We start from the raw sequence: 21,734 nt of genomic DNA on the forward strand, positions 1-21,734 counted from the left end.
TTTATAAGATTTGGGTTTTTCTCTTAAAAGCCTAAGTTGGAGTTTGTTTCGTATAAAAATATACAGAACTACCTCCTCTTTTAACAGCTGTGTAATAGTCCCCTATGTGCTATAGTTTATTCAGTTAAACTATCATTTGGTGAAAGTTTAGGTTCCTCCAGTTTTGTACTTCTAAATGCAGAGCTTGCAGTGAATATCATTGTACCTTTGCTGTTTAGTCCATGTGTAAATAAGAATATTTCTGTGATAAATGCTTATTAGTGTTCAAAAGATACATGCATTTTAAATTTTAATAGATAGTGCCTTACACAGAGGCAATAACAATTTACACACCTGTCAGCAATGTGTGACAGAGCCTTTTCTCCCACACTCTTGCCAGCACTAATCACCCCAAACTGTGAAAAATGATACCTTGTTATATTTTAAAATATGCTTTTCTCTCATATTGAGGGATCAATATGTTGATCAATTGTATGATCAAATGTATGATCAACATACAAATCAAAAAACGTATGTTTTCATATGTTTAGAGGACATTTATATTTCCTTTTCTTTGACTTGTTTGTTCAAGCTCTTTGCATATTTTCTCTTAGTTCATTGGTCTTTTTCTAATTATGTTAATGTAGGATCCTATACCTGTCTATATATGCAAGCAGCAATTAGCCTTTTGTCTATGACTGGTTTTTAAAGTGTGATTCCTAGACCAGCCTCATCAACATTACAAGGGAACTAGTAAGCAATGCAAATTTATCATGCCTTATACAGGACCTTGTATAAGGAATCCACCAATTTAGGATTTTCTAGACACTAAAGTTTGAGAAGCACTGATCAGTGATATCAGTTGAGATACTTTTCCCACTTTGATACTGTCTTTTGTCCCCATTTCATCTGTATTAATATTTCCATTTGTATCTCTAAAAGATAACTCTAAACACCACCACAACACTGTTATCACTGTATTCCTTTTGCTTCTTAGAATTAGACTTATAATAAGGTCCATTTATTGCAATTGTTAATATGTCCTTTGAATCTCTTTTATTCTATAGCTTCCCTTCTTCGCTTTCTGATTTTTCTCTTTACAGTTTATTTGTTGAAGAAACTTAATATTTGCCCTTTAGAGTTCTCCACATTCTGGATTTGAATACCTATAGTATATTTTAATGCATTCCCTCTTCCCTGTATTCTGTAAACTGATAGTTAGATCTAGAGTTTGATGAGATGCAGTCAGTTAGGAATTTTCACTTAGAATATTTCCTAGGTAGTAATGTGTATCCTTGTTTGATGGTAATATGTAGTCTCCTTTTTGCCATATTTGCAGCCATTGATGGTTGTTATCTAGATCAGTACTTCTCAAACTTTTTAAAAATTGTTGCTCTCCTAATGAGACTAAGACATTGCTCCCCCTAATTGCACTCCTTCCCTGTGAAATTTTAGCACCACAAAAAATTGTATGTATGAATGTATTAATATGAATGTGTGTATGTATATATACATATATGTATTTGTACTGTGGCACTTAAGAGAGCCACAAACTACTGTAATAGTTAAGATTTTCACCCCTAAGAACTAATTTTTAGCTTTTGAGGGGCAATATTACCCCTGTCGAGAATATGTGACCTAAATCTGTTATGTTATTGAGTTTCAAGTAGTTGTATTCTAACTCTTTCATTTATGATTCATTTTTTAGCTACCATGTTTGTATAAAAAGAATTTCTCCTCATTAACTGTTTGATTATCCTAGATAAAATTTGCACAAGAAAAGCAGAAAAGTGCATAATTCTTTAATATTTACAAGTAAAAAATACTTGGTTCCATAGAATCCTTTCTATGGCCTCTTCACATTTCTTGCCATTTTTTTGTGCATTGTAGATATCTTTCTCCTTTATTTTTAGCAGCTCCTTACATATTATGGATATTAAACCTTTGGAATGTAAGTTGCAAATACTTTTCACCACCTTGTTACTTGCTTCTTTATTATGCTTAGATCTTTTGTCATGAAAAAGTTTTTGTTGTTATTTTGTTTTATGCATCTGAATTTATCAACATTTTCTTTTATGACTTCTGAGTTTTCTAGCATAGAGAAATCCTCCCTAAGGTTAAAAAGTTTTCTAGTATATTCTTCTAGTGTATTAGTGGGTTTATTTTTTATGTTTAACTCCTAATCTTTGTAAAATTTACTTCAGTGTAAGAAGTGAGATAGGGATGCAACCTGATTCTTTCCAGGTAACTACTGATATTTTAAGTGGTATGTTAATCAATCATGCCACTTACTATATTTGTGCTACTTGGTTTTATGTAGATAGAAGATGCCATAGCACTGTCCACATGGAAACTTGGTGTGGGGCTACACTTGACTCACATGATTTGCTAGGAGTTTCTTCCATTTTAGGAGGACAGCTGGTACTGGCTGCTTTCATAAAAAGGGCAGCTGGTCCTTTAAAAAGTAATTGTGTTGCCTGAAAACTGGGTTCACCTCTTGGTGGGTGTCAAACCAAAAGACACAGTCAAAGCAAAGATCAAGAGAAGAAAGGATGTATTACTACCTGCAACACGTAAGAACACCAGGATCTTTCCCAAACTAGCATCTCCCCAAATAGCAAAAGTGGGGAAGTTTTAATTGGAAAGTGTTATAGGGCAAGTCAGGATTTTTAGCTTCTTTTCCTAACAAAAACTCAGAACCAACAATGGTTAAATCCACTGGAGAAAATGAAGTTCACTGTTAACATTATTGGTTCTAAAAGACATGATTCAAGATTGTGTGTGTATGTGTGCAAAATTGTGAAGAAATAATATGGTGAATAATCGTAAGGCTTTAAACACCTTAACTTTTATAGGCTTTATAATTTGTCTATAAGCCAATCCCCCCTACATATTTTTTACCCGAGTCTGAGTCCACTTGATGTTGTGCTGGATGACTGCTTTCTCACTAGTGTCTTTGAAAATATTCTAGCCTGTAGTTATTCCATGCAAACTATTCATAAAAGCTCATTATTTATCACTTCAAACTTGGCATTGACTCCTCAAATAAACCACTTAGTAGTAACAATAACATTTGTTGACTTATCAAGACTCTAGGAAAACCACTCAAAAGTATTTGCCTTGTTTTACTATGTTCGTGGATCGGAAGAATCAATATAGTGAAAATGAGTATACTACTCAAAGCAATCTATAGATTCAATGCAATCCCTATCAAGCTACCAACGGTATTTTTTACAGAGCTAGAACAAATAATCTCACAATTTATATGGAAATACAAAAAACCTCGAATAGCCAAAGCAGTCTTGAGGAAGAAGAATGGAACTGGAGGAATCAACCTGCCTGACTTCAGGCTCTACTACAAAGCCACAGTCATCAAGACAGTATGGTACTGGCACAAAGACAGAAATATAGACTAATAGAACAAAATAGAGAGCCCAGAGATAAACCCACACACCTGTGGACACCTGATCTTTGACAGAGGAAGCAAGAATATACAATGGAGAAAAGACAATCTCTTTAACAAGTAGTGCTGGGAAAACTGGTCAACCACTTGTAAAAGAATGAAACTAGATCACTTTCTAACACCATACACAAAAATAAACTCCAAATGGATTAAAGGTCTAAACGTAAGACTGGAAACTATAAAACTCTTAGAGGAGAACATAGGCAAAACACTCTCCGACATAAATCGCAGCAGGATCCTCTATGACCCACCTCCCAGAATATTGGAAATAAAAGCAAAAATAAACAAATGGGATCTAATTAAAATTAAAAGCTTCTGCACAACAAAAGAAACTATAAACAAGGTGAAAAGACAGCCTTCAGAATGGGAGAAAATAATAGCAAATGAAGCAACTGACAAACAACTAATCTCAAAAATATACAAGCAACTCCTGCAGCTCAATTCCAGAAAAATAAACAACCCAATCAAAAAATGGCCAAAGAACTAAATAGACAATTCAAAGAAGACATACAGATGGCTAACAAACATATGAAAAGATGCTCAACATCACTCATTATCAGAGAAATGCAAATCAAAACCACAGTGAGGTACCATTTCATGCCAGTCAGAATGGCTGCAATCCAAAAGTCTACAAGCAGTAAATGCTGGAGAGGATGTGGAGCAAAGGGAACCCTCTTACACTGTTGGTGGGAATGCAAACTAATACAGCCACTATGGAGAACAGTATGGAGATTCCTTAAAAAACTGGCAATAGAACTGCCATACGACCCAGCAATCCCACTGCTGGGCATACACACCGAGGAAACCAGAATTGAAAGAGACACATGTACCCCAGTGTTCATCGCAGCACTGTTTGTAATAGCCAGGACATGGAAGCAACCTAGATGTCCATCAGCAGACGAATGGATAAGAAAGCTGTGGTACATATACACAATGGAGTATTACCCAGCCATTAAAAAGAATACATTTGAATCAGTTCTATTGAGGTGGGTGAAACTGGAGCCTATTATACAGAGTGAAGTAAGCCAGAAAGAAAAACACTAATATAGTATACTAACGCATATATATGGAATTTAGAAAGATGGTAACGATAACCCTGTATGCGAGACAGCAAAAGAGACACAGATGTATAGAACAGTCTTTTGGACTCTGGGGTGGGGGTGGGGGTATGATTTGGGAGAATGGCATTGAAACATGTATAATATCATATAAGAAATGAATCGCCAGTCCAGGTTCAACACAGGATACAGGATGCTTGGGGCTGGTGCACTGGGATGACCCAGAGGGATGGTATGGGGAGGGAGGTGGGAGGGGGGTTCAGGAGTGGGAACACGTTTACACCTGTGGCGGATTCATGTTGATGTATGGCAAAACCAATACAATATTGTAAAGTAATTAGCCTCCAATTAAAAAAGTAGTTGCCTTGTTTTTAATTAACTGTTGGTGTTATTCCCAAACCCTCAACTCTGTAAGCAACTGTTCTCACCCAATGGCTAATTGTCTTAAACAAATTTATTTTTTCTGGAGAGAGTTCTTCAGCTGCAACAATCCAAATGATTTAGTTAATCCATTACCAATAAGCAACTTTCTTTGCTTGTCTAAAAAATGAGCCACTTGGTTTTTTTACTTTCTTCGTAGGTTTTTTAAAGTAAAACCTCATTTTAATTTTTGAATGTGTAAAGAAATTCTGCTACAATGAGATTTTAAATTTTCTAATTTTTCTGACTATTGCTTTCCTGTGAGTTGAAAATATCATGATAAGTGCTTAGTCTGGTAATGTTAATGTACCTTTGTACTCTTTTAGGATAGCTATAATATCATTGAATAATAAACATAGTGCTTTATCATCTAATTCAGTAGTTGCGTAATCCACACTCTACTGTGCCTTAAAACACAACATTCATTCAGTTTTCTCTTTTTTCTTTCTTGTTATGATGTGATGGGTATGTATTGGAGATAAAAAATAATAAAACGCCATGATGTGACAATACACGTAGCAGTTGAGATTCTGTTGGGTTATAATAGTGTCAGTGTAATTTGTAGTGCATCAGAGGAGCCGAACGAGGTGATGAGTGCCACCATCTGCCTCTGTTCTGTAAGCATTCAACTCTGCCTCTGCAGTGTGAAAGCAGCCACAGACAGTATGAAAACAGGGCAGGGTGGCTGTGTTCCCATAAAACTTGATCTGTAGACACTGGAATCTGAGTTTGAATTTCATATAATTTTCTCATGACTCAAAATGTTATTCTTTGATAATTTTTTTCAAACATTTACAAATGTAAAAATGAGGGGGATCAAGAATGCACAGTAGGAAGATGTGGAGCTCACTTCCCCTCCACAAATACATCAAAAATATATCTACATATGGAAGCATTCTCACAGAAAACTAATTGGAAACTGGCAGAACTCCTATACAACCAGAGCTGCAAGAAAGATCTTCATGTGACTTGGTAGGATGGAAATGAAAGTATCAGGTTGGAACCTGCACCCCTGGGAGGGATTTGAAAGGAGTCAGTCTGCATGGGAGGACCTAGCCCTGGAGAGCGAGCAGGCTGAGCCACAATCTGGCCGAACCAGTTCTAGGGTCCAGTGCAGAGGAGATAAGCCCCCTTGCTTTCTGGGACAGCCACTGGGACAGACAGAGGCCTCAAGTCTAGACTCCATTTTGAAGAAGTGGGCACACGTTGACTTGCCAGTAGCCAAGATGGAGAGAGCCTTGTGCTGATGGCTGCTACCACACCCACACTCTTCAGTCTGAGTGGAGCAAACGTCCTGGCCCTGCTCACTCCACCACAGCCTGGCACACAATTTAGGCCAACCAGGCCCTGGGAAATGACACAGAGACAGACCACGGGGCTCAGGGTGGTAGCAACCATTGTCATCACACACAGGAGCATGCAGCAGTTGGCCTCCCAGCAGTGTTCCCTGGTCCCACCCACTGCACACTGCAGATTCGTGCTCGACCTGGGGCAGACAGATCCTGGGCAAAGACTGCCACTGAGGCAGCCCAGATCTCTGGCAGCAGTGCAGCCCCTCAGTTCCTACAGCCACAACACCCTGATGCCCAGCCTCAGCCTGTTCCACACCACAGCCTTGTAACAGATCTGGGCTGAAGATAACAGAGGAAGGGATGTAATCTCAGCCTGCTTCTAAACAGAGCCATGGATGCCTGCACAGGTTGCATGTAGGTCCTCTGTGAGTGCACAAGCATCACTTGCTTCAGCACTCGCTTCCTTTGGGGCAGGGCACATGTTCAACGGCAACAGAGCCTCGTCAAACCCAATCATCAGGGCTTCTACTGCAACAGCTGAGAAGGCAGTCTTGTCCTTGACAGAGTGGCAATAGCCATGGAGCAGAGAGGAAGTCCTGCTATACTCCCTGAACAGGCTTTAGATCCTCCAGCACCTCTGCCTGCCTGTCAAGGGGATAATGGCTAGCATACCCTGGGAAAAGATGTGACTGGCATTCATCCCAAAGCCAACCCTCGCACCAAAGGCATTGGACACACATAGTCTACACAGGGACACTCACACATAAAATCATCTTAAAAACAGCTCTATAAGATTATAGTATAAAACAGTTTCTTCTAAATTTATAGAGACAGAGTGGGAGGGAGGCTCTAGGGGGAGGAGAGATATATATGTATAGTTATGACTGATCCACGTTGTACAGCAGAAACCAGCACAGTATTGTAAAGCAATTACCCTCCAATTAAAAATAAATTTAAAAAAGAAAGTAAAATGAAAAGGCAGATGAACTACTCCCAATTAAAAGAACAAGAGAAATTCCCTGAAAGATTACAAATAATGAAACAGAGGTCACCAGTCTACCAGACCCCAAGTACAAAAAGGTGAAATAAAAATGCTAAATTAATTAGGAAAGATTATTGATAGGAATGCAGATCACTGTAACAAGGAATTAAAAACCATAAAGATGAACCAGTCAAAAATAGACAACACAGAAAATAGATAAGTCAGTTACTGAGATAAAAAGCAATCTGCTGCTGCTGCTGCTAAGTCACGTCAGTCGTGTCCAACTCTGTGCGACCCCACAGATGGCAGCCCACCAAGCTCCCCCATCTCTGGGATTGTCCAGGCAAGAACACTGGAGTGGGTTGCCATTTCCTTCTCCAATGCATGAAAGTGAAAAGTGAAAGTGAAGTCGCTCAGTCGTGTCTGACTCTTAGCAACCCCATAGACTGCAGCCCACCAGGCTCCTCCGTCCATTGGAGTTTCCAGGCAAGAGTACTGGAGTGGGGTGCCATTGCCTTCTCTGCAAAAAGCAATCTAGAAGCAACAATAGCTGACTAAACGACACAGAAGGATGAAGAAGTGATCTGAATAATGGACATCATCCAATCAGAATAGCAGACAGAAAGACAAAATGGAAAAAAGAGCAATATATGAGACCTATAGGATAAAGAAAAATGTGCCAGCCTATGTATAATAGGAGTTCCAGAAGGAGAAATGAGAGAGAAGGAGATAAAAAATGTATTTGAAGATGTTAGAGCTAAAAACTTCTCAAACCTAAAGAAAGAAACAGGTATACAGATACAGGAAGAACAGAGGGTCCCAAATGAAATGAATTCAAACAAACCCACACCTAGACATATAATTAAAATGACAAAAGTTAAAGAGGATTCTAAATAGAGCAAGAGAAAAAAGAGTCCATTACAAGGGAACTTCCATAAAGCTAACAGCTGATTTCTCTGTGAACACTTTTCAGGCCAGAATGGAATGACATGTATTCAAAATCCTGAAAGGGAAAAAAACCCTTCAACCTAGGATACTCTGTCCAGCAAGATTATCATTTAGAATAGGAGAGATAAAGAATTTTTAAGACAAAGAAGACTTGGGCAGTACTGCACCTATCCTGAAAGAAATATTGAAGGATATTCTGTAAACAGAAAAGAATCAAGAATCTGTATGAAAGGGAAAAATCACAATAAGAAAGGCAAATATATAGTAGGGATTGACGGTCACTTCAATAAACCACATATAAATTTAAAAACAGTTTAAAGTTGTAGAAGTGTGCAAAAAAAATTGTAGAAGTGATTATGATTATAATAAACAGTAAAAGGATAAGTATGGAGATGTAAAATAAGACATCAGATATCAAAATCTCAAAATGTTGGAGAGGGAGTTATAAAAATGTAAATCTTATAGAATGTGTTTGAACTTGAATATTGCTGATATAGTTATGAGTTAATATACTTGAACTCTATGGTAATGAAAAGTCAAAAATATACAGTAGGTTCATAAAAACCAAAGAGAAAGGAACTCAAGGTACTACAAAAGAAAATCATAAAGCCACAAAAGGAAAAACAAAAAGGGAAGAAATGAAGAACTGCATAAATCACTGGAAAATTTATTAACATGGCAATAAGTACATACTTATCAATAATTACTTTTAATGTCAGTTCAGTTCAGTCGTGTCTGACTCTTTGTGACTCCATGGACTGCAGCGCATCAGGCCTCCCTGTCCATCACCAACTCCCAGAGCTTGCTCAAACTCATGTCCATCCGGTCAGTGATGCCATCCAACCATCTCATCCCCTTCTCCAGCCTTCAGTCTTTCCCAGCATCAGGGTCTTTTCTAAGCAGTTAGTTCTTTACATCAGGTGGCCAAAATATTGGAGCTTCAGCATCAGTCCTTCCAGTGAATATTCAGGACTGATTTCCTTTAGGATGGACTGGTTGGCTCTCCTTGCAGTCCAGGGGACTCTCAAGAGTCTTTTCCAACACCACGGTTCAGAAGCATCCATTCTTCAGTGCTCAGTTTTCTTGGTAGTCCAACTCTCACATCCATACATGACCACTGGAAAAACCATAGCTTTGACTAGATGGACCTTTGTCGGCAAAGTGATATCTCTGTTTTTTAACATGCTGTTTAGGTTGGTCGTAACTTTTCTTACAAGGGGCAAGCATCTTTTAATTTCATGGCTGTAGTCACCATCTGCAGTGCTTTTGGAGCCCCCCAAAATAAAGTCTCTCACTGTTTCCATTGTTTCCCCATCTATTTGCCATGAAGTTTTGGGACCGGATGCCATGATCTTCATTTTTTGACTGTTGAATTTTAAGCCAACTTTTTCACTCTCCTCTTTCACTTTCATCAAGAGGCTATTTAGTTCTTCACTTTCCACTACAAGGGTGGTATCATCTGCATATCTGAGGTTATTGATGTTTCTCCCAGCAATCTTGATTCCCGCTTGTGCTTCATCCAGCCAGCATTCCGTATTTTTGCATATTGTCAGTGGACTAAATACTCTGGTTAAAAGACAGAGTGGCAGATTGGATTTAAAAAAAAAAAGAATCTCCAATATACTGCCTACAGAAGACTCACTTCAGGGCAAAAAACACAAAGAGTGAAAAATGTGAAGGAAAGGAAAAAGATATTTCATGCAAATTGGAAACAGCAAGAAAGTGGAGATAGCAATAAAAGAAGGACACCATATAGTAATAAATCAATATAAGAGGAGAATATTGCATTTGTTAGCATATACGTACCCAACATGTGCACATGTGCATGTATGGTAAGCTTCAGATGTGTCTGACCCTTTGCAACCCTATGGACTGTAACCTGCCAGGCTCCTCTGTCCATGGGATTTCTCCACACAAGAACACTGGAGTGGGTTGCCATGCCCTCCTCCAGGGGATTCTCCCAACCTAGAAATAGAACCCACATAGGTGGGTTCTTTACCACTAGTACCCAATATAGGAACATCTACATATATAGAACAAATACAGACATGAAGGGAGACATTTACAGTAATGCAATAATAGTAGGCTTTAACACTCCACTGACATCAGTGGACAAATCATCCAGACAAAAACTACCAAGGCAACAGAAGTTCTGAATTACACAATAGATCAGTTGGACTTAATTGATATCCAATTAAGGAAAAAAAAAGGCTGGAATACCCTTTCATTCCAATTGCACTTGAAACATTATCTGGGATGGATCACATACTAGGTCAAAAAACAAGCCTTAGCAATTTTAAGATACTAGAAATTATTTCAAGCATCCTTTCTGACCACAACAGTATAAAACTGGGAATAAGCCATAGAACAAAAAACTGGAAAAGAACAACCACTTGGAGACTAAATAGTGTGAGTGAGTGAAAGTCGTTCAGTAGTGTCTGACTCTTTATGACCCCATGGACTCTACGGTCCGTGGCGTTAGTTCCCCAGGCCAGAATACTGGAGTGGGTAGCCTTTCCCTTCTCCAGGGGATCCTCCCAACCCAGGGATCGAACCCAGGTCTCCCACGTTGCAGGTGGATTCTTTATCAGCTGAGTGAGCCAGCAGGGCAGCCCCAGGCTGGTAGATCCCGAGACTAAATAGCATGCTATTAAAAAATAGATGGGTTGATGATGAAATCAAAGAAGAAATCATAGAGTTAGGTAGACACATGCAAAAGTGAAAATACAACTTTACAAATCTATGGATGTAGCAGAAACAGTTTTAGTAGGGAGATTTATAGTGATAGAGGCCTTCCTCCAGAAACAAGAAAAATTTCAAGCAACCTAACCTACCACCTACAAGAATTAGAAAGAGAAGAACAAGCAAAACCCAGAGTAAGCAGAAGGAAGGAAACAATAAAGACCAAATAGGAAATAAATAGAGAATATTTTTTAAGAGAAAAGATCAATAAAACCAAGAGCTGATATTTTGAAAAGATGAACAAATTGACAAACCTCTGGTCAGACTCACCAAGAAGAAAAGAGAAAGGACCCAACCAAACAAAATAAGAAATGAAAAAGAGGAAAAAATAACTGATACCACAGAAATACAAAAAAATGTTGTTACAGCATACTGTGAACATTTATATGCCAACAAACTGGACAACATAGAAGAAATGGATAGATTTCTAGTGGCATAACTGTGATAATTGAGTCAAGAAGAAACAAAACTTGAACAGACCAATCACTAGAAGTGAGATATAATCTGTAAAAGTTTGTTATAGTTTAATTCAAAATGTTACTAATTTTCATTGGTAATTTTGGTCTTTGTTCAGGTTATTTGGAAGTATAATTCTTAACTTTCAAACAATGGGTATTTTTTACTACTTGTTGCAGTTTTTTAACATTAGAGTCTGGAAAAGACTGAATTTGCATAATCTGAAGTGTCACTCTTAAGTTAAAAGACTATAAATATGGTGTATACATATGTCAGTATACTATAGATAGATAGATAGATAGATAGATAGATGTCCCCTTTTATCAGGGTAGAAATCATCTATCTAAAATAACTGATTAGAAAAAATTAATGTCATTACATTGTCTTAAAAATAAAGGATTTATTAACACTTGTCATTTTAAGTATTAACAGTATTTCTAGTTTGTAGATAAGAATTCTTTGCTACAGAGCATACAGTTATAAACCTATATTTATCTTTCTTCCTTAAAATGAAATTATTATTTTAACCAACATTTTTTCATATATTCTAACATTTTAAAGCACACATTAGCTAACTACTCTTTTATTTTAATTAAATGTTACAGAATATGGAGCCTGGTTGATCATGCACTAATAGCAAGGTGTAATATGGAAGAACCAATTCGTTGTGCAGCTGTAAACGTAGATGGGATCCACCTTGCCCTTGGAATGAAGGATGGCTCGTTCACTGTACTTAGAGTAAGGTATGTGTTAGGGAAGAAATAGGAACACAAGCTTCTGTTAAGTGAGATGGAGTCTGTAATGCCTACATTTACCCACTTTTCCCTCTCCCTTATTAATATATTTTTCAGATATTAGTTTCATGAAATATAAAAAAATATGTTTATAAAAATGGCTTTGTCAGAAAATTAACTCAAACTTTGGTTTTGAAGATTAAGACTGCTTAGTAAATTAATGAATAAAATTTTGAGACAAGTTTGGGTCTTGATTTCTATTTCTTGGTAGTATTGATTTTCAGTAATGATCTTCTGCCATAGAATAGGGAGAAGGAGACCTTGAAACAGTTAAAGATGAGTGAATAGTTTTGTTGCTGTTTGCAGCTTTATGCTTTGGAAAAAAGTGCCTGCATCTCCTCCTTCACTTGGATAGTTAGAAAGTTTAAAGAAATTGTTAAAGCAGTTAACATCTTGTGTTGAGTATCTATAGATATGGTGCAGTCAGTTGACTTCTATACAGTCATTTAAAAATTTGCTGTTGAGCCACACGTGTTCATGAGAGTAAGTATTTATGATATTTTTCATATCTAGTTTACTGAATAATGGGACCGTCCACCCAGTTGCCCAGTCCAGAAACCATTCTCTTTTGTCTTTCATGTCTAATTAATCACAGAATTCTGACTAACCTACCTCCTTAAGTAGCTCTCAAATTAATCTGCTTCCTTTCATTTTCACCATTGTACTCTTGTACTGACCTCTGCTACTTCCTAACTTCTTTCTGGTGGATTGGTGAAATAGCATCTCATCTGGTCTCCCTATCTACTGCTTCCTCAGGTTCCTTTCCCACTCTCCATTTAGAGTGACGCCTTTTCAAACATGTTTGTTTGCATTCCTCCTCTCTCTAAAGGATGATAAAAGCACTGCACTATCCCTAAGATGACGTTTATAATTCTTGACAAAGCCTATTGTGCCCATCTCTCCAGCCTGTTTATTTCTACTTCAGTGTCTTTCTTTTAACATGTATAAAATATCTTTCACTTCCTCAGATACTAATTCATCAAGCTTTTATACTTCTGAGCTTCTAAAGATATGACTATTCTGGGGTGGGTTTCTATAATGAGATATGCTGAGATTTTTCTCTTAATTTTTTTTATTATGATAAAATATACATAATATATAATTTGCCATTTAAACATTTTTATGAGTAAAATTTAGTTTCATTAAGTACATTTGCATTGTTTCCCAACCAGGAATTTAAAATGCATGTAAAACACCTAAGAATTTCTATCAAAAAGCTGCTATGCATTAAAAATAGTGATGGTTATTTTTTCATTTATACATTTACTTACCCTTTCATTATTGTCTGAAAGAAACTAGGTGAATAATTTCTTATCTCTAATAAGTATTTTAGCAACTCAAAAATATACGCCTCATGGCTTGTGCACTTTCAGTTCTCCAACCAGGGATGGAACTCCCGGCCATGGCAGTGAAAGCCTAGAATCCTAACCACTGGGCCACCAGGGAACTATTCTGGCAAAAGCCTCTATAGTCCATGTTCTTGAATAAGTCAAAAAACTAGGCTTTATCATTGATACCTCTCTAACTATCATTTCTAATCCAGTAACCATATCTTGTTGATTTTTCTTACCTTATGAGTTTTCTAGGAGCATTTTGATAAAGGTTTGTGAATAAGATTAGAATTATAATATCTTTAATATATACTATATATTATATATATACCAGTAAGGATTACTATTGTATGTTTCAAATCATTTCACTTCTTTCTGAACTCTGAGCCACCACCATCTATAGTAGACTTCTAATTGGTCTTAATCCTGCTGTTTGTACTGTTCAGTCGCTAAATCGTGTCCAACTCTTTGTGACCCCATGGACTGCAGCATGTCAAGGTTCCTCTGTCCTCCACTGTCTCCTGGAGTTTGCTCAGATTCATATCCATTAAGTTGGTGGTGCTATCTAACCATCTCATTCTCTTCTGCCCTTTTCCTTTTGTCTTCAGCCTTTTCCAGCATCAAGGTCTTTTCCAATGAGTCAGCTCTTCACATCAGGTGGCCAGAGTATTAGAGCTTCAGCTTCATCGTCAGTCCTTCCAATGAATATTCAGGGTTGATCTCCTTTAGGATGGACTGGTTTGATCTCCTTGCAGTCCAAAGGACTCTCAAGAATCTTCTCCAGCACCACAGTTAGAAAGCATCAATTCTTCAGTGCTCAGCCTTCTTTACGGTCTAATTTCCATCCATACATGACTATTGGAGAAAACTTAGCTTTGACTTTATGGGCCTTTGTTGGCAAAATGATGTCTCAGCTTTTTAATGTGCTGTCAAGGTTTTTCGTAACTTTCTTCCAAGGAGCAGTCGTCTTTTAATTTTGTGGCTGCAGTCACCATCTGTGATTTATGTAATCACGTTAAGTAGTGGTAAAGAACCCACCTGCCAATGCGGGACACACAAGAGATGAGGGTTCAGTCCCTGAGTTGGGAAGATCTGTGGGAGAAGGGCTTGGCCACCCACTCTAGTATTCTTGTGTAGAGAATCCCATGGACAGAGGAGCCTGGCAGGTTCCAGTCCATGGGTCACAAAGAGTCAGACATGACTGAAGTGACTTAGCACGGTAACATAATACATACTATAAAACCAATCAGAATCTCTTTTTTCATCACTGTTGGTTTTGTGTGTGTGTGTGTGTGTGTGTGTGTGCATGCGCGTGTGCTTGAGTGTTGGTTGGTTGGCAGGGGCGTAGTGGTAGAAAGCAGGAGACAACCTGAGATATCCACACATTTCTCTCATTAACTGGGCAAGATAAATCTCTCAAACAAAAGCTTTAAAAAAAGACAAAATAACTCTGAAGAACTTTCCATGAGCAATTTAACTAATGTTTGTGGTTGATATTGGAATGATCGTATCTTTAATAAATAATATACAAAAAATAGAAGCTATCAAATTGTGCTTTAGATGTTTTCTTAAAAATCTTACTCCATACAGATTGAGATGAATGGATTAGTGGGTGGATGGGTGGATGGAAGTGAAAGTTGCTCAGTTGTGTCTGACTCTTTGTGACCCCATGGTCTATACAGTCCATGGAATTCTCCAGGCCAGAATACTGGAGTGGGTAGCCTTTCCCTCTTCCACGGGATCTTCCCAACCCAGGGATCGAACCCAGGTCTCCCGCATTGCAGGTGGATTCTTTACCAGCTGAGCCATGAACTGTGGTGTTGGAGAAGACTCTTGAGATTCCCTTGGACTGCAGGGAGATCCAACCAGTCCGTCCTAAAGGAAATCAGTCCTGAATATTCATTGGAAGGACTGATGCTGAAGCTGAAACTCCAATACTTTGGCCACCTGATGCGAAGAACTGACTCATTTGAAAAGATCCTGATGCTGGGAAAGACTGAAGGCAGGAGGAGAAGGGGATGACAGAGGATGAGATGGTTGGATGGCATCACCAACTCAATGGAAATGAGTTTGAGTAGACTCTAGGAGTTGGTGACGGACAGGGAACCCCAGCATGCTGCAGTCTATGGGGTCGCAAAGGGTCAGACATGACTGAGTGACTGAACTGAACTGGGTGGATAGATGGATGAATGGGTATGGAGAAAGGGAGATAAGATGCAAGAATTTAATTAGAACTTAAAGGAAGAAGTCAGTGGAAAGGTACAGGTAGCTAAAAATACATTCATTTATGCTTAGGAAGAGGGCCTTGCAAGTTGCAGAGTGTAAGGCAAGAGTGATGTTGACAAGGAAAGCTTTTTTTAAAAAGTTTTTTTTTTTCACTTCATTTGTTTTGTTTTGTTCTTACTCCCTTTTATAGTTAAGATGATTTTAATCTCTTGTTTTATACGATTAACACCAGGATGAAGCCCAGGTTCCTTGGTAACATATTAGACCCGTTACACACTGTCTTCAGTGTGTCTCTTTAACCCCATCAGGTCGTTACTTTTCCCACTTACCTTGTTTCCACATTGTATTATCTGTGCTATGCTAAGTTGCTTTCCGTTTTGTCCTACTCTTTGCAACCCTGTGGACTGTAGCCTGCCAGGCTCTTCTCTCCATGGGATTCTGCAGGCAAGAATACTGAAATAGGTGGCCATGCCCTCCTCCAGGGGATCTTCCCAACCCAGGGATCAAACCCGCGTCTCTTACATCTCCTGCATTGGCAGGGGGTTCTTTGCCACTAGCGCTACCTGGGCAGCTCTGTTCTTCATGTGTGCCGTGTACTTGGCATTGCTCATGCTGTGTGCTCTTTCTGGAAAACCTTCACTCCTCTTTTTTAATTAGCCAGCCCCTCAGGCTTTAGGCTCAAATAGGTATCACTCTTCCTTACTCCCTTCCTGCCTGTAGTCTGAACCGTTTTTCAGTGTTTCTTACAGAACTTCATGCATAACCTTCCGAGCACTCACTGCATTTTCTTAGCTATGAAGTATAATTACTTTGTCTCCATCTCTCACAGAAGATGAGTTCATATTCATATCTCATGAGTCTAAAACAAAGTTAAATACTTAGTGTTTCTGAAAGAAATATGAATTTTATTACTTTGAATTGTCTATTTGGGAACTGTAAAAATTGGGAAATAGCCATTTAAACTTCTATTCTTGGGAGCATTTCAGATGGGTAATGCAAAATTTATTTGGAAAAAACTCTGTGGCAACAGTTGGAAATAAGACCCTCGCCTCCCCCGCCCCTCCCTTGCCTCCCCCTCTTCTCTGCCTCTCCACCACCTCCATGTGCTTTCAAACTCAGCAGTATTCAGCTGCTGATCCATTTTTATGGCCACTACCAATACCTGTATTATTCTGGAGAGTCAGTTATAAGGCATCATTAAAAAAAATGTTTAACACTGCTGACTGAAATGATCGCTAATTGGGAAGAATTGTGTTCTATTCAAAGAGGTCAGAGAGGTTGAACTAAAAATAACATGGTAGCTATATACAGATATATATTCAAGTATATTACTGAAATCAATGTCTCCTTTATTTCCAGGGTATAATTTTGTACATTTGGTTCATTACAAAAATTTAATTTGAATATCATGGTGTTTATAATTAAGTATTTTTTTTATAAGCTCAGTACTTGTAAGAAGCTTCATCATAAAAATCCCATGGCTTGATTTCTATTTTTGTATTACTTTGGAAATTTAATATGAATCTCTGAACTACTTAAAATTAAGTAATTTAGGAACTGAACTTTAGCATTTTTCTCTACTTCTAGCATGTATTGTCCTCATATATTTCTGTTCAGCAAAATTATTCCTGAATTAACACTACTTGTATCATTTATATTTATTTTATGGTTTATAAATACTTGATACAGTCATTTTAGACACATTGGAAAACTGAACTAATTCTGTAGTGACGTTTTCCCCCATGGTCTCTCTTGTTTTTCTTTATAGAGATATGACAGAAGTTGTGCATATTAAAGATCGGAAGGAGGCAATTCATGAGTTAAAGTACTCACCAGACGGAGCTTACCTTGCCGTCGGCTGCAACGACAGCTCAGTCGATGTTTATGGGGTTGCTCAGCGCTACAAGAAGCTCGGGGAGTGTGTTGGGTCACTTAGTTTCATCACTCACCTAGACTGGTCCTCAGACAGTAGGTATTTACAGACGAATGATGGGAACGGTAAAAGACTTCTCTACAGGATGCCAGGTAAAAACCCTGCAAATTTTATACAATTTGTAGATTTTTAGTTCCTTTAAAATATCTTAGATTTTGCTGGAGGCAGAGTGTCAGTTACATTTGAGTATAGGACATCAAAGAAAATCTGAGCTAATATTGGAGGCATTGTGATCTCTTCTACAAGTCTGCCTTATCATTTGAAATCCTTTGGTTCTTAATTAAAACTTCGTTTGGAGGATCTAAGACATACTTATTTTATGTTGAATCCCATGCCGTACGAGTAGCATATGGTGAAGTCCTAGTATGTATTAGAAAGTCAAAATGTCACTTTTAATGGATGCAGCTAATTAACTAAATATAATGGGTATAAATGTCTGACTATAAATTGTTTTGTCTTCTGTTATCATCTCAAACTTTGCAAATATTAATAATGTAGCTAACAAACTAATTTTGAAAAACAGACTTTTCATGAAAGCTTTAAAAAGAGAAGAATAAAGACAGAATCATCAAAATATCTCTCAGTACTTTAGTATGATGCTTAATGAATTAGTAACTATATTGCAGTACTTTATTTAATAAGACTAGCTGCATAATTAATATATCACTCAGTTTTTGTTAACAGTCTGTATCTTACGAAGACTGACTAATCCTGAAGTCATGTTGCCTAATGTAAATGTATTACTTGTCATTCATCCTTCTTTTATGATCCTTTCAATTATCTTTTTTTTCCTCAACTATGTATCTTCTTAGGTTTCTTTTTTAATACATGATTTGCTACTTTCTTATAACTTTTACTTTTCCTTCGAAGTTACCCCATTGTGACTAATCTATAGCATGACTTTAATATAGTTCAGTTTTATTGTCCACATGGGTGACCCTGCTAAGCTACATCATCATCAGAGCTATATTTCTTTGAATCAGTATAATATTGGTAGTGGCTTTTTTTTTTTTTTTTTTAATTTTATCCTTGCACTTAATTTTCTCTTTTCCTTACTGTAGTCACTTACCTATTCATGTATTCTCCTTTAACTGGATTGGAAAGATCCTTAAATTTTGGAATTTGCCATGTTATCAGTATAACTTATGCTTGAGTAAAAATTAAAGGAAGTAACTTCTTAAATTAATACTAATTAATTAAATTAATTTATTTTTAGGAGGAAAAGAAGTGGCAAGTAAAGAAGAAATAAAAGGTGTTCATTGGGCTTCATGGACATGTGTTTCAGGCCTTGAAGTAAATGGAATTTGGCCCAAGTATTCAGATATTAATGATATAAACTCAGTAGATGGGAATTATATTGGCCAAGTTTTAGTTACAGCTGATGACTATGGAATTGTAAAATTATTTCGATATCCTTGCTTAAGAAAAGGTATCTTTTCTTTCAAAATAGTATTAATTCACCTCTCTCTTACAAAAGACCTTTAGGTTCTTTTTTTTTTTTTTTTTCCAACTACAATTTTATTTTATTTTTAAACTTTACAAAATTGTATTAGTTTTGCCAAATATCAAAATGAATCCTGTATACCTGTGACCTTTAGGTTCTTACAGAAAATTAGTCTTGAGATAAATAAGAGGGTTTATACTCTTTAAAATATGTGTGGTGACTCTCTGGTGAAAGATATCATGAAAGTGAACAGAAATAGCTACAATATTTTGGCAATTAAGAAATTATTGTCATGTTATTACTTTTATCTTTGGATATGAAGTTTTTATTAGAAAGTTTTTTTTGTTGTTTTTTTTTAATTTAAATTTATTTATTGTAACTGGAGGCTAATTACTTTACAATATTGTATTGGTTCTGCCATACATCAACATGAATCCGCCACGGGCATACGTGTATTCCCCATCCTGAACCCTCTTCCCACCTCCCTCCCTGTATCATCCCTCCAGGTCATCCCAGTGCACCAGCCCCAAGCATCCTGTATCCTGCATCGAACCTGGACTGGTGATTCTTTTCTTATATGATATTATACATGTTTCCATGCCATTCTCCCTAATCATCCGACTCTCGCCCTCTCCCACAGAGTCCAAACAACTGTTCTATACATCTGTGTCTCTTTTGCTGTCTCACATACAGGGTTATTGTTACCATCTTTCTAAATTCCATATATATGCGTTAGTGTACTGTCTTGGTGTTTTTCTTTCTGGCTTACTTCACTCTGTATAGTAGGCTCCAGTTTCATCCACCTCATTAGAACTGATTCAAATGTATTCTTTTTAATGGCTGGGTAATACTCCATTGTGTATATGTACCACAGCTTTCTTATCCATTCATCTGCTGATGGACGTCTAGGTTACTTCCATGTCCTGGCTATTATAAACAGTGCTGCGATGAACATTGGGGTACATGTGTCTCTTTCAATTCTGATTTCCTCGGTGTGTATGCCCAGCAGTGGGATTGCTGGGTCATAAGGCAGTTCTATTTCCAGTTTTTTAAGGAATCTCCACACTGTTCTCCATAGTGGCTGTACTAGAAAGTTATTTTTGAATTCATATATTATAAATGGGCTAATACTTTACCTCTTTCTTTTTAAAGTTATTTTTTCTTTCTACTTCCAGAATTATTTCATATAGTCAGAATATACAATGATAGTTATACTTTTCTTATGACTTGTTATCTTTACTCATTTAACTTGCTGAACGTATATCTCTTATGAGACATTTTTCTGACATTTTCTTAAGAATTCTGATGAAGTAGCCAGCTGTCTAAGCTTAAGTTACAGTTTGGAGTCTATTGGTTTGTTTGTTGGTTTTTGAGAAAGTGTTTTTGCTTAAACCCTTAACATATATTGTTCTGATATTTATTTTTCATAACTGGCAGTGGAAGAAAATTAAGGGGTCTTATCACTGGTTATTTTCTACATATTTTATGTATGACCTCTTTTTCTTGGGTGTCTTTTAAAATGATATTAATCGATCTGTTAATAGACATGAGGATAATTACATGAAATACTCTATTATTCATTTGTTCCATGCCTTGTTCCAGAAAGTATTTGAGTCAGCTTATGGCAAGTCTCTCAGCACTAAAATAGTTATGTAAGTAAAGAATTCATACCAAGGGAAATAGAAATACCATGTTAAAGTCAGATAAAGAAATTGACAGTAGTCAAACATCAAAACTGAATCTGAGCTTCCTGAAACCAAAAATAAAGCACAGAATAATTTTCACTGTAGCTATTTAAAAAAAATAAAACCATGCTACTCAGAGAAAGCCAAGTTTCTTCTCAGATTTAGTTTTCTAAGACCTCTCTCCTATAGTATGGGGCCTTATATTAGGTACAGTTGAATATATTCTTAAGAGTATCAACATCTATAGCAGATGCAGTCATAATTTTCACCTGGATGTTAATAAAAGTGGTTGGAAAAATGTTAAAATGGAATTTAGTAAAAGGTAATTTTGGAAACAGCAGAAATAGTTTTATTCAAATAGTTTAGGTAGTCCACTGATATTAAGGTTAAGGGCCCACATTTCCCAGAAGTCTAGATCGGTATTTGTTGTGCCTCTGCAGTCAAGTGTGAGCTCCAGATCCTGCCAGCTGTTTCATCTTGCCCATTTCTGCCTGCCAGTGTCAGCTTCCCAGATGCCTGTGAAAGTGCCTCCATGAATAATGCTGAGGATGTTAAAGGCTAGCTAAATCTCTAGCAATTGAAGTAACCTATTTCTGGATTCTACCACATAGCCAGGACATGAGAGTCACCGGGCACAAGTTTTATTGTGATTCAAATGATACTTGCCTATTTAGAAGACATGAGATTTAGTAAGATTAATCATGATAATATTCGTCTTAGACATTGCTTCAACTCATTGTTTCATATAGTGACCTCTATGCAGGAAAAAATAGTACTTTAATTTTCTGAATTTTCCTAATCAAATGGATGTGATTTACTCTCAAGTTTTATCTTTTGCAACAGAGAAGATAGTATTTTTATTGCTTGATAATTTTGTTTCATTTATAAAATATGTAGTAGTTTTCTGAATTGCTGTAGGAATATTTTATCAAAGTCTTTAAGAAAAGTTAGTCTTTTCAGTTACTACTTCAAGAATATAAG

At 37.1% G+C, this 21,734-nt stretch overlaps 1 protein-coding gene across 28 annotated transcripts in view; it reads left to right on the forward strand.

Annotated features, from left to right (window-relative positions):
- The window catches only part of EML5 (EMAP like 5), a 161,400-nt gene that overhangs the window by 47,781 nt on the left and 91,885 nt on the right, over window positions 1-21,734 (forward strand). For all 28 annotated transcript variants that reach the window (XR_015133870.1, XR_015133873.1, XR_015133880.1 and 25 more), the window contains 3 exons: window positions 11,946-12,083; window positions 17,460-17,716; window positions 18,841-19,053. Coding sequence is in view for 11 of the 28 variants with exons in the window: in XM_086319246.1 (XP_086175372.1) it covers window positions 11,946-12,083; window positions 17,460-17,716; window positions 18,841-19,053 (608 nt within the window). In the remaining 17 variants the exon portion in view is untranslated. The remainder of the gene's footprint in view (window positions 1-11,945; window positions 12,084-17,459; window positions 17,717-18,840; window positions 19,054-21,734) is intronic.

This window comes from Bos grunniens, chromosome 10 (assembly GCF_055505025.1).
Source record: "Bos grunniens cultivar Pamir isolate PY7600 chromosome 10, Bosgru_T2T1.0, whole genome shotgun sequence".
Taxonomy (NCBI): Eukaryota; Metazoa; Chordata; class Mammalia; order Artiodactyla; family Bovidae; genus Bos; species Bos grunniens.